At 42.3% G+C, this 12,787-nt stretch overlaps 1 protein-coding gene across 1 annotated transcript in view; it reads right to left on the reverse strand.

The window, feature by feature from the left end:
- Window positions 1-12,787, reverse strand: part of COG6 (component of oligomeric golgi complex 6) — a 521,976-nt gene that overhangs the window by 86,632 nt on the left and 422,557 nt on the right. Inside the window, exon 17 of the mRNA XM_069205482.1 lies at window positions 11,828-11,881. Coding sequence (XP_069061583.1) covers window positions 11,828-11,881 — 54 coding nt within the window. The remainder of the gene's footprint in view (window positions 1-11,827; window positions 11,882-12,787) is intronic.

Below are 12,787 nucleotides of genomic sequence, written 5' to 3' on the forward strand. Positions count from 1 at the left end.
AACAGACACAAAGATATCCACCACAACCACCATACCTGCAGACACAACCCCAACAGACACACAGACATCCAGCACATCCAACATACCCGCAGACACCACCCCAACAGGCACACACATCCACCACTCCATTACCCAGCACCTCCACCTCCCAGCCCCCCAAGAGACACAAACATACCCATTCAACAAACACCAACCCAAACACAAGCATACCTCCCACACTCACACACCCACAACATCCACACCGACATGCAGACAACCACTCCCTCGACCTCCAAATTCCCACCCCCTTCTGCTGACCGTCCCCAAGAAAGTATTTTTGTTTGACTTTGACCTTTCCCCTGTTCCCTACGTCCCAAACCCAAGAGGCCCTTACCCACCTCCTAACCCATCCCTTCCACCACAAGTCCTGTCCTGTCATACCTGCCCCCCTTCTGCAAGCACCATTACCCCTCCCCCCAAGAAGAAGCCAACCCCTGCTAAGAAGCAGTCCACCCCTTCCAAACCCAAACCCATCCATCCCGAATCCACCCCCCCCAAAAGATCATCCCGGAGTTGCCTGCTGCCCAATTGATGCCCCTTCCTGTGGAGGTTCGCTGGCAGTTAGGAGTCAAATATCAGCACAGTGATGGGCCTGAGTGACTTGTGTTGTCTGCCTAGTGTTGTGTGTTTCCGCTTGCTTGCTGATCCATTTGCAGTTGTTTGCAATATCTGACTTTAAGGGCAGTGCTGGTGTCCCCAAAGACAAGGGTATACGTTCACTGAATGGATATGTGGGGATAAATGCAATGGCGGTGTCACAGCATTGTGTACTGTTTGGTATGGTAAGAATTTCATCTTATGTTGTCCAAGGCGAGCATGCTTGGTGTTAGATTTGTCCCCCTGATATGGATTATGGGTCCATCTGATATGTGGCAGCTTGAGTTTTGTTTGTTCAGACATGAAATGTTCTCGACTGTGCTACCTTGGTTTGAATTTGACTGTGCATGTGCCCATTTAGCTGTATGTACTTTGCACCTACTCAACGTAAATGTCTGTCCCATGCAGTTGGAGTTATATGTGCTTTGCTGACTTGCACTTTCACACTCGACACATAAGCATGTAATTTGGGTCTAGTATTGTTTGTCCCTGAGATACATGTAGGGCCAGCTCCTGTGCAAATGTTGTTTAAGAGGCATGTGCAAAGAAATATGTGTCCCAGTGTAGCCGCCTTCCCTCCTGAGTGCTCCTGATGCCCCCACCCCTATTGTGCAGATATTGTTTGCATGGTGAGCATTGTATATTCATCTCTCAGACAATTGTGCATCCCATTGTACTTCCATTGTATTTCAATGTGGGTGATGTGTGTGTCCTTTGCAGGGAGTGTTCCATGCCACATCCATACCTATGTGTACTGAATGTGACAACAGTCCATGGCTTGTGTGCAATGTGAGTATGTGAGTTGTATTTATAGATGTGATATTGCTGTGTTGTTGGTGTTGTGTGACACGATGTTGTGTAGACTTCACTGTCCCTGTGCCTGAGATGAGCAGACGTGTGTTTTTGTGTAGTGCTGCGGAAGTGTGAGTGACCTGCCCAATGGGACGTATTGTGACTGTGAATGTGTCCTTCTTTGTGTCGGATTCTGACGCAGGACACAATGATAAGAGCACTTGATGCCCGTAGCGTGACCCACGTATGATGTGGCTGATGCACGATGATCTATTGCTGAGTGTAATGACACGGGTAGGTGTGTGTACTTAAGATCAGTTGCGTTCCTGGTTGTATGGATTTTGTGCTCCTTTGATGATCAGCGGTAGGATGTGTATGATGGGCTCCATGGCGACCCCAGACGTGTAATGGTGCTGGCAGGTGAGTGTCTCCATTTATACTGTCGGTTTCTGCCTGCTGAGACGAGGTGGTTGAACCGCCATGGTCAAACTGGCGGTGTGCAACCTCATAATGTGTCGGCGGCAACACTATTTCTGCCGGCCTGTTTGTGCATCCTCGTGACCGCGGCGGTCTGTGGTGCCTGGCGGTGCCAGCAGGACCGCGACGGTCTTTGCTGCATAGGCCCGTATGACTCATAATACGGTGGCCCAACCGGTAACCCAATGGTGGTCATACCGCCAATGCGCCATGGCGGTCCCCAGACCACCAAACTCGGAATGAGCCTCTATATGTAATCAGGGTGACTGTAGTTATGCCTACAGAGTGAGCCCCCGGAGCCCATAGCATTTGGAGGTTTTGCCTCCATAGTCATTCATGTTTCAGATGTGTAACTTAAGGCTACTTGAATTCTTATACTTTTCCTGTACCACAGTTCTTTGTGCATGTGAGATATATTTTGGTGCCCTTTCCCTTTCCCACTATTGTTCTTATGTTTTCCTGTTTAAAACATTTCCCCTTCACCCTAAAGCCTTTTAGGATGGGCTCACATCTGTGGTTTCACAATTCTTCCACCTTCCATGCTGGAGGTCCTTGTCGCTTCCCAATTTGAAAATAATGATAATCAAATGGTTGAACAAAATGTTTCTCTCAATTTCTGCAAAGTTCCTCAACCGAAGGATCATTACCAGGAGGCAGAGTATGGGGTGTTTACAGTTAATGTATCTGAGGGCTGTATTTCAGCCCCTTCGCACAGTGGAAGTGACAGGGAAACTAATGGGGATTTATTTTATACCTTTCCACTATCCATTAATAATGGATACTGACACTATGCTTCTCTGTTTGGCCCTAAAATTTTCCTAACGTGTCTTTGCTTTCTGTGGATCTGCTACACCTCACCTGGTCTCTTCTGTATCTGAGGAGTTGTCTCTCAAAAAGTCTCCTTAAGTGTTCTTAAGCACCAGTGGTCTGGTCACTGTTCTACACAGCCTGGGTAATTTTCTGTGCAGTGGTTTTTGTTCTTTGGGTTTCTTGCTTTCCTGATCCAGAGCGTCATTCCTTTCATTGCTTCTGATCGCATCCTCACTCCAGATGTTCTTCCACCAAGGTGCATTCTTGTTCCTGATGTTCAAAAAAGTATTTCTTATTCTGGAAGATTACTTCCATTTTTATTGGGTATATGAGCATGTACTCAATACCATTTCTCACAGGTTTGTTTTACATGCTCGAATGACTTGTTACTTCTAGAGTTATTTTGTGTAATTTGGAAATGTCAGGTTTTTCTGTGACTCGTATTTCTCCTCTTCCAATTAACGCAGAATGCTGAGGACTAAATCCCAATCTCTGTAGTTTAGGAATCAGGCAATTAGCAGCTTGTGAGAGGTCACCGGGAGTTTTCGCATTCAAGGAGTTGTACACCCCTTCAATCATGAAGCATAAAGATATCAAATCAGCCAGCAAAATGACTTTTAAGTCAACACGGCTATTCACAACGGTAACTTACACTTATGAGTAATGTATATGTGTACGTTTATCCTTATACGGGGTTGGCTGTGGTGCTGGACATAGTCTAGTTATGAACTGGAGTATATTTATGATTATTTTGGGTCCTTTTGGCTGCAGTAATTTTAGAAGTGCATTTTGTGAATAGCAATAGGCAATGGGCTTAGTCTGTTGTGGGGGTGTGTGTCTGTCCCTGCCTAAACCCTTACCTATACCCCTCCTTACTCCTCCTTATTCCCCATGTCATTTAGTACTAAGTATGCTCTTTTTTTCCAGCCACTATCTCAGTCTCTCCCTCATTTACTATTAAGTAGTAAAGTTACATGAGTGACAGTTTCCCAATAGAAATAGAAAAGGAGAGGTGGACATTTACACTCATAGCTTTGTGAATTGCATTTATACTACTATAGCATGACTTTATGTACTGCAAAATTAGGGGTGGGCGATAAATTACGCTCCGCCGACAGAGTTGGTGGCGTTTGGCCACTCTGTGTTATGCTTCTAATGCAGAGTTCAGGCCAAGTTCCGCCAACCACCGCATGCCAGAGTTTTTTCTCAAGCGCAGCTCGCCTATGGTAAGATGGCGAGCATGAGCAAGAATTGGCATCCCCTAGCATGATTTTCAGGTGCTAGGAAGGCACCTGGCAAGATTTTCCCTCTGCTTGTGGTGAGAAAGCTGCTGCTCGAGTAGAAAATCTAATCAAGCATCAGCAAAAGCAACTCGAGAAGCAGCACCCTCTGGGTGTGCCACATGGTGCAGTTCGCACTGATTTTACAGTGCAGAATGAGCTCCCATTGTTAAAAATCAGTGCGATAAGTGGAATGCCGATTTCCGCCCGTTCGCAGAAGTCAGCAAAATCTGGCAGAGTTTTCATGTAACTCGGCCCACCGCTATACAAAATGCACTTTGGGAATCAAGTACAGAGTATTTGGATGGATATTTAGGTCTGTGAGGCATGCATGGATGCAAGATGGGGCAGAATATAACATGTTGTGATATTTAACTAAACCTAATCTAGGAAATTTCAGTGCTTCCACAAGATCCGATTCTTAACAGTATCTTATGCTTCTAAGGCTGAGAAACACTAAAAAGACAAAAATGATCTGAAATTTTCCAGCGATTATGTAAAGAGCAAAAGTAATTTCCCAAGATGCTGCATGACAGAGAGAGGGCATCTGGGTAAAGGTGCACTGTGACAGCTCTGTGGATGTTTCATTAGTGCACTAGGGGTGAAGGCCAAAGGCATGGTGAAAGAGGCATCATGACAGCACTTAGAATGCCTCAGAAATGCAAAGCAGCGTATGAATCAATTTAGATTAGAGGTGCATCATGAAAACTCTGTAGAACAGTCAGCAATGGAGTAGTGACAAGTTAGAACTGGTGAACATTATGAAATGTCTCAACGGTGGCATATCAGTTAAGACAGAGCACAGTGAATCTATTTAATGAAAGTAAGTGGTAAAATAAATAACTGGTGGTATAGCTAATCTCTAGATGTATGGATGGAAATAAAATAATACAAAATATACATCTTAGTGCCAGTGGTACTACACTTTGTAAATGCATATTAGATGATATCATGTTCATTGTACTGCGGAAAGTTCGACAGGCAATGAAATCCCCCTGGATGGGGTTTAACAGTCTGAGCCCTAAAGCTGCAACATTGTCAAAAGACAACACTATATTGAGAGGAAAGGCAAAGGAGTGGGTGCAAAGCTGGAATGTTCATTGACCAATAGCATTACTAACCTTGGAGCCATTCAACATTGTTGCTTGTTGTCTCAACCTTCTTATGAACACTTGCCAGCAGCTCGGGCATATGAGCTGAGCAGCGGCTATTATCCCTGCTGATTGCCACATATTTTTAGTTGGGTACAACACAATGATTGTGGGAAATATAACACACGTCTCTAAAATCTCATGAATCAAGATACCTCCTTGATTAACAAATAAGTTGGGTTCTATTTCTTTCTATAAAAATCAGCCGGTATCATCAGTGGGTTAAAAATTCCATATTTTATTTTCAAAGTTCGACAGGCAATGAAATCCCCCTGGATGGGGTTTAACAGTCTGAGCCCTAAAGCTGCAACATTGTCAAAAGACAACACTATATTGAGAGGAAAGGCAAAGGAGTGGGTGCAAAGCTGGAATGTTCATTGACCAATAGCATTACTAACCTTGGAGCCATTCAACATTGTTGCTTGTTGTCTCAACCTTCTTATGAACACTTGCCAGCAGCTCGGGCATATGAGCTGAGCAGCGGCTATTATCCCTGCTGATTGCCACATATTTTTAGTTGGGTACAACACAATGATTGTGGGAAATATAACACACGTCTCTAAAATCTCATGAATCAAGATACCTCCTTGATTAACAAATAAGTTGGGTTCTATTTCTTTCTATAAAAATCAGCCGGTATCATCAGTGGGTTAAAAATTCCATATTTTATTTTCATTGCGTGTGTATGTGTGCCAGGTTATGTTCAGACAGTACTGTGCTTCTGCGGTCAGATTCCCGGTAGGGCCATTTGTATTATTTAGCTCTAGTTAATGGATAAGAACGCCTGAATAAAGTACCTTAATACACTACACATTTGTTTTTTTAAATGTTATTTTGTTTAAGTAGCTAAACATAGCCAAAGTAACCTTGTTGTGATTAGGCGCAACATTTTGCTATTATCATAGTAGCCTCATTCTGCATCCTGTACAGCCCTGTAATTAAATTTTATTAGCAGTCGAGAAAGAGCTGTCACCCTAATTCAAGTTGGTCCTAACTTTGGACTATGCCTTCATTATCCTTGATCAATGGACAGAGATATTTTAGTAGTCATGCAATCACTTTGGGTGTTCCATATTAAGTTTAAAAAAACCTCAAAGTTTTGCATTTGAAAAGCAGAGTTAATGGCATGCATCTGACTACAGAATGGTTAGGGTCTATAAGTCATGTACAGCCATTTTCAGATATGGCTCAGTGACAGCTATATCTATGGGCTAGTCGCATGTAATAAAAAACAAGCATTTTCAATGCAACTGGTCTCCCATTTGCTTGAGTTAGAGCTATTAGCTTTGTAAACTCCTAACCGGACTTTTCTTGCCACACGCGATCGCGCTGCGTTTTCTTTTTTTTCTATTCATTTGTGTGGCAAGAAAAGTCCAGTTAGGAGTTTACAACACTACTAGCTCTAACTCAGGCAAATGCGAGACCCGTGGCTATTAGCTTTGTAAACTCCTAACCAGACTTTTCTTGCCACACAAATGAAAAAAAAAAAAACGCAGCGCGATCGTCTTTTCATTTGTGTGGCAAGAAAAGTCCAGTTAGGAGTTTACAACGCTAATAGCTCTAACTTGAGCAAATGCGAGACCCGTTTCTATTAGCTTTGGAAACTACTAACTGGACTTCTCTTGCCACACAAATGAAAAAAAAAGCGCAGCGCGATCGCGCTATGTAAACCCCAGTGCGATCGTGCTGCGTTTTTTTTCTTTTCATTGGTCTGCCAAGAAAAGTCCAATTAGGAGTTTACAACGCTAATAGCTCTAACTCGAGCAAATGCAAGACCCGTTGTGCCGATCAGCGCACAGAGGGATGAAAACAATAAGCTGTAGAGCTCAACTGCAAAAACACATGGGTCGTGTTTTGTGACCTTTTATAAATAAGCACGAGAAACAGAATCATGTTTACACAACATTTTAAAAAAACAGTGAGGGGAGAGCAAGCTGGCCCTGGTAAAGCCCCCCTCTGTTTTATTATGTTTGCAAAGGGAGCTGGTGGGGAGAAGGAAGTGAACAAGCACCCACAGTGTTGAAGTGAAACAGGCAAATGCTAAAAAAAAGTCCCTTACAGCTGAGATAAACAGAACATAGCGTAATTACACAGTACTTTTTTCTGCTCCTAAAGTGAAAAAAGGCAGGACAAAGAGGCAGAACTGACCACTAGCAAGCAAGGATTTTTGAAGGACACTGCAACTAACAAATGAAAACGCTGGAACTCACTCTATAGTATACTTAAAAGTATACAGCAGGCCAAACGCTAACGCTTGACCTAAAAACACAAGTAAAAAATGCATAATCATATAAATACATAAAGGGGCTTTGGGCCAATCCTCTGCATCTATTTGATTAGATCAACTGTTGCTCATATTTTGCTTCTGCCCACAGCACAGGTAGTTGGGTCAGCTCATTTCAGTCATTGGCCTTTCTGCACCGAGTGACAGTATTTTGCCTGATCACGTGCATTTCCACATAAAAAGAAGTTGCCATTTTAAAAAAGGTGGACAAAACAATTTTAATGAACAGATTCCTCTCACGGTAAACCTCCTTACCCTATAAAATAATCCCATCTGGCCAATCACCTGGATACCCAAACCTCCGTACCACATGAGACCTTCTCCTGGATAACCAAACCTCTGTACCACGTGAGACCTTCACGGTCAGCCAAGAACCTGGACACCTGAAAAACATATTCTTCTCACAGTAACCTCCTAGCCCTACGAGACCATCAGATTCGGCCAGTCACCTTGATCCCCCAGGCTCACTAGCAATTACAGAGACTTTCAACAGAAGCTCATGCTATCAGATGGAAGGTTTTGACGTGTGTGACAGGACTGGACATTCCCGCCACCACAGGAACTTTTGCTGTAAATGTATGCCCAATCAGCAGTATCACTCTGTGGGCAGTAGAGCAGACGACTGCCAACCTCACTGTATAGTACTACAGTTATGTTAACCTATTTGATAACCTTGCAATGTACCCTGCTACCTTCGGCTCATGTTCGCGCTCTAGAAAACTCAATAAATAAAACCAATAAAAATAAGTGCACTTCAGTGTCAGGGCTCATAGGCTCATACTTTACTTTGCAAATGCTTCCTTCCATTCTTGGTTCTTTTTTAGTTTGCAGTTAACCTTGTGGGTTTAAACTATATTTTATGGTTACAGTGATTCTATGTCTGATCGGAGGAGAGAGATATGTCTTCTTACGTCACTTTATGCTCCAATAGCAGCCATAACGATTATGTCAACAAACATTTTCCTGTGGGAACTAGGGACAAGAAGTAGTTCAGAGCAACCTTCTCCTTCATTCTTCGCTGCTTCAGCAATAGGAGAAGCACCCCTCCTCTTTGGGGATTTGTCATCCCCTTTTAATATTATAATCTCTGATGGGTGGTTTTAAGTGGCGCTTTCTATTTCCAATTGTTTGTATTCTGGGGATGTTTAAGCATGGGTTGGTTGTGTATGAATAATTTTTTCCTCTCAGGTTTGCGCAATTGTAGGTGACATGAGCTGTTCGTCAGCTATGCTGTGTAGTATGGTACTTCATTCACTAGGGGAAGCACTAGAATATGGCTCCATGGTCCTTCAGAGCACAGTTGTTTGTTTTGTCTTGAAATTGAACTGTGCAGAGGTTGGTACTCAGAAGAACAAGTTGCTTACCTTCAACAATGTCTTTTCTGGTAGAGAATCTATCTAACCACAGATTACTCACTTTTTGAATACCTTCAGGCATCAGCCTGGATCCGAAAACTAGCATAGCAATGCCCTCCAGCGTTGACAAGTGGCGTCTTGTGACATCATGGTTCCACGGGACTACATCTTGTGCATCTGTTACATCTACTTCCCTACATATATGTAATCTGCTTGCACTGCCATCAGTTTCTTTCTGCCCTCTGGCCATACCAACAGATGTGGAGCCTTAAGAAACCCAATTGGAGTGTGTATGTTAACCATATATATTTTTGTGTGCAGATACCCAGAATCATACCTATTTATCAACGTAAATCTTAACATGATTCCCTTCCACAGAACAGGGAGGTGAGAGGGCAGGTGAGGAATATGCGGTTAGACAGAGTCTCTACCAGAAAAGGAGTTAGCAAATGTAAGTAACTTGTTCTTCTCATAGAGACTTCTAATTGCAGATTCCACACTTTCTGAACAGATACCACAGAAGTACCTCCTGTGTGGTGGGTCTGTGGACTGACAAACTTGGAAATCCTGCTGGACAGACCAGGCAAAATGCTCTTCCCTCCTACCTATCTAAACAATAATGTGTGATGAATGTGTGCAAAGTTGCCCATGTTGCAACCTAAAATATATCTAACACCAGTAGATCTTGAGCCAAAGCTGTAGTAGTAGCATTTGCCCTAGTTGAATATGCATGTAGCCCCTTTGGAGGCTGTTTCCTGGCCAGGCTATAACAGATTTTAATGCATAAGACAATCCGCCTAGAAATTGTTCTTTTTTTGTAAGGCTTTCCCCATTTTTCGGACCTGCAAATCCAACAAAAAGTTGCTTATCCTGTTTCTCTAGTTCTCTCCAAATAAAAACTGAGACCTCTCTTGGGATCAAGATAATGTAACCATTCCTCTTCCTTTGTTGGATAAGGTGGTGCATAAAAAGATGACAAAGTGGTAGACTGTCCCACATAAAAGGATGTAACTACATCAGGAAGAAATGCTGCTCTCGCTCGAAGTACTAACTTATCAGGAAAAAAGGAAACATAAGGAGGTACTGATGATAATGCTGGAAGTACACTTACTCACTTAACAGACCTAATGGCTATAAGGAACACTGTTTTCAGAGTCAATAAATGCAAAAAACAACTTATATAGGCTTAAGCAGTAATCACATTAGATAAGTTAACATTAGATTCAAATCCCACTGAGGCATTATAAAAAGGAATAGGACCAACCCCTTCAGAAAATTAATCACAACAGGTGATTTAAAAAATGATGGTTGATCCGGTAAACATAAGAAGGCCGAAAGGGCTTATAAATAACCTTTAACTGTAGCTACAGTCAGACCTTGCTAAGCCAGTGGCAAACATAACAGAAAATATCAGAAAGGGAAGCTTGTAAGGGTTGGATCTGGAGTGAGGTACACCACAAACTTCTTCCAGGGTCCATCATAAACAGTTTTTGTAGATGGGTACCTAGCTACCAGGATTACAACAACAACTGTCTCCACTCAGTCTTCATGGAGTTGTAACCCACTCAGGAGCAGAACCTGACCCTGCTGCCGTGACAGAGGCAGCCGAATCAGCAGACTGATGCTCATGGTCAGAAGTTCTGCATACCAAACTCTCCTTGCCCAGTCTGGACCCACTAGGATGATTTGGGCCCGGCCCCTCTTGATCTTCTTGAGCACTCTGGGCATGTGAGGTAGTGGCAGGTAGGCATGTAGGTGTCCCAAGCCACAGTGAAGGCAAAAGGCGTCTCCTAGACAAGACTGCCTTGGGTGCATTCAATGTACAAAATTCGCAACACTGAGCATTCTCTGCAGTGGCGACTAGCTTGAGCCAGGGTTCGCCTCATCGTTAGATGACTGCCCCTGACACCTCCAAGGACAGATTCTGTTTGTGATCCGCTAGTTATCGCTGGCTGAATTTGCCTGCACTGACGTTCATGATCAGAGATATGTCATAATTGTACAGCCACTCCCAAAGATGGAGAGCTTCCAGACAGAGAACCACAAACCCATTCCGCCATGTTTGCTGTAATAACATATGGCTGTCGTATTGTCCGTGGGTATCTGCACTCGTTGCCATTTGATTCTAAAAATGGTGGACTGGGATGCGGCCTGAGCAATTGTCAGTGGCTGAAGGTATTTCAAGCATTAAATCCATCACCTTCTTGTATATTGTATTATTCCAAACCAGTATCTGTTTTTTGCTCCGATAAGAATGACCTTTTCTTCCTAGGTGCGTTAACACTAAAAAGGATATCTTTAAATGATCTAAGTAAACCTAACTGCTAGGAAGCATCCATACTTTTAAAATTAGATGCAACAATTATTCCTTTCAACATTTTTATTGCAAGCATAGGACAGACATAAGGCATCAGCATGTTTCTTTTTTAACATTTTTATTTATTGCATATGCCTGCAATACAAAAAAATAACCATTGCAGCAAATTGCAAATTTGTGTTTTGATACAGTGATTAATAATGGCATTTAGTTATTTCTAAAAGGACACGTTTAGCATTCAAGAAAACTTGGTCATACAAAGATGAAGTGATGTGTCACAGATCATAAAATATGGCCAGACGTGGAAAATGTGTGACTAAACTAAACATACCTTTACACAGTAACTCTGCCACTAACCCACATCTGCTGGTGGATATGAGTTGAACTCTGGTTACAGAAAAATGTTTTCTAATTAGAAAAGATCATATTGCAAATTGAACAAATCATGCTCAATTCAGAGCTTGACTGGACTTTGGACGGTGTCTGTAAGGTGTAAGGGAGAAACGTATGCGCTTCAGATATATACCAAAAAGGATAGAGTGACAGTTTCTGAACATCCCTTTCAGAAGCGTTGCTCATAATATAAAACTGGTATACTGCGGTTTCATGTTATAAGAACACCAATATGGAGCAGGAACATTGCAAAGGTTTATCAAAATATGATTTGAAAAACTGCAGATAGGTAAACGTGCACAATAACTGATGGCATAAATGTAAAAACCTACCATAGCAGCTTTCAGGGAAGCTGAATCCATACTGGGTGTGTTGGCTAGTGGACCCTGAAAAATGTCAGAAAAGAGCATGTTACAGAAGTAGGCTCCGAATAAAAACAATCAATGTCACTTAACAACACTAATAAGGTTCATATCCACGTAGGACTACAAAATAATGCAGCATAGTAGTGCAAGCTGATTTCAAGCAAACGACTCAGCACAAAAAAGTATGTGTTACAAAACAAAACAATACCACCCTCTATTCATGCACCTTTCTGTACGAAAGGAAAGTGACATTGTTTCACACATAATAACTACTACAGAAGTAAATTCTATTTGTTGATCATATGGAAATTAAATGTCAAGTTTTAAAAAATGACACATGCTCAGTTAGTGTGCATTTACTTTGTAAAGTATTTAACAGCTTCCAAGTTGTGTCCCGACAGCATATGATTATTACTCAAGTGATTAAGCCCTTACTTACTTGAAACACAAGGCAAATCTGGCTTGGCTAGGGCTGGTTGGCAGCAACATGTCGGCGTGTACTGCTCCCAGTCTCTTGCTGGTCTCTCCTGCACAGTGATGCCGAGGTTTCCTGTGACGAAGGCGGAGTCATACTAGGAAATGGCATGGCCGAGGCCTAAATCATTTCCCCAGTTGGTTTTAGCTGCCTCACATTCTACTTTTATGGTGACTTCTCTTTATAACATTCTATATTCGTAATTTTAAGAGTGTGTGTCTTCATTTAAAAAAAATTATTAACATGGAAGGGAAAACTATTCATATTGTTAATAACAAATGCAAACAAGCAACTTCTCCTCCTCCTGTTAAGTCAAAAATTTTGGATTCTAATGAACCCTCTTCATCTACATTATTGGAAGAGCTGGAAGCAGTTTGTACTAATACGAATAATATGGCATCAGAAATTAAAAATATTCGCAAAGACATGGCCAACCTCTCTATGAACGTTTC

The sequence above is a fragment of the Pleurodeles waltl genome, chromosome 8 (genome assembly GCF_031143425.1).
Source record: "Pleurodeles waltl isolate 20211129_DDA chromosome 8, aPleWal1.hap1.20221129, whole genome shotgun sequence".
Taxonomy (NCBI): Eukaryota; Metazoa; Chordata; class Amphibia; order Caudata; family Salamandridae; genus Pleurodeles; species Pleurodeles waltl.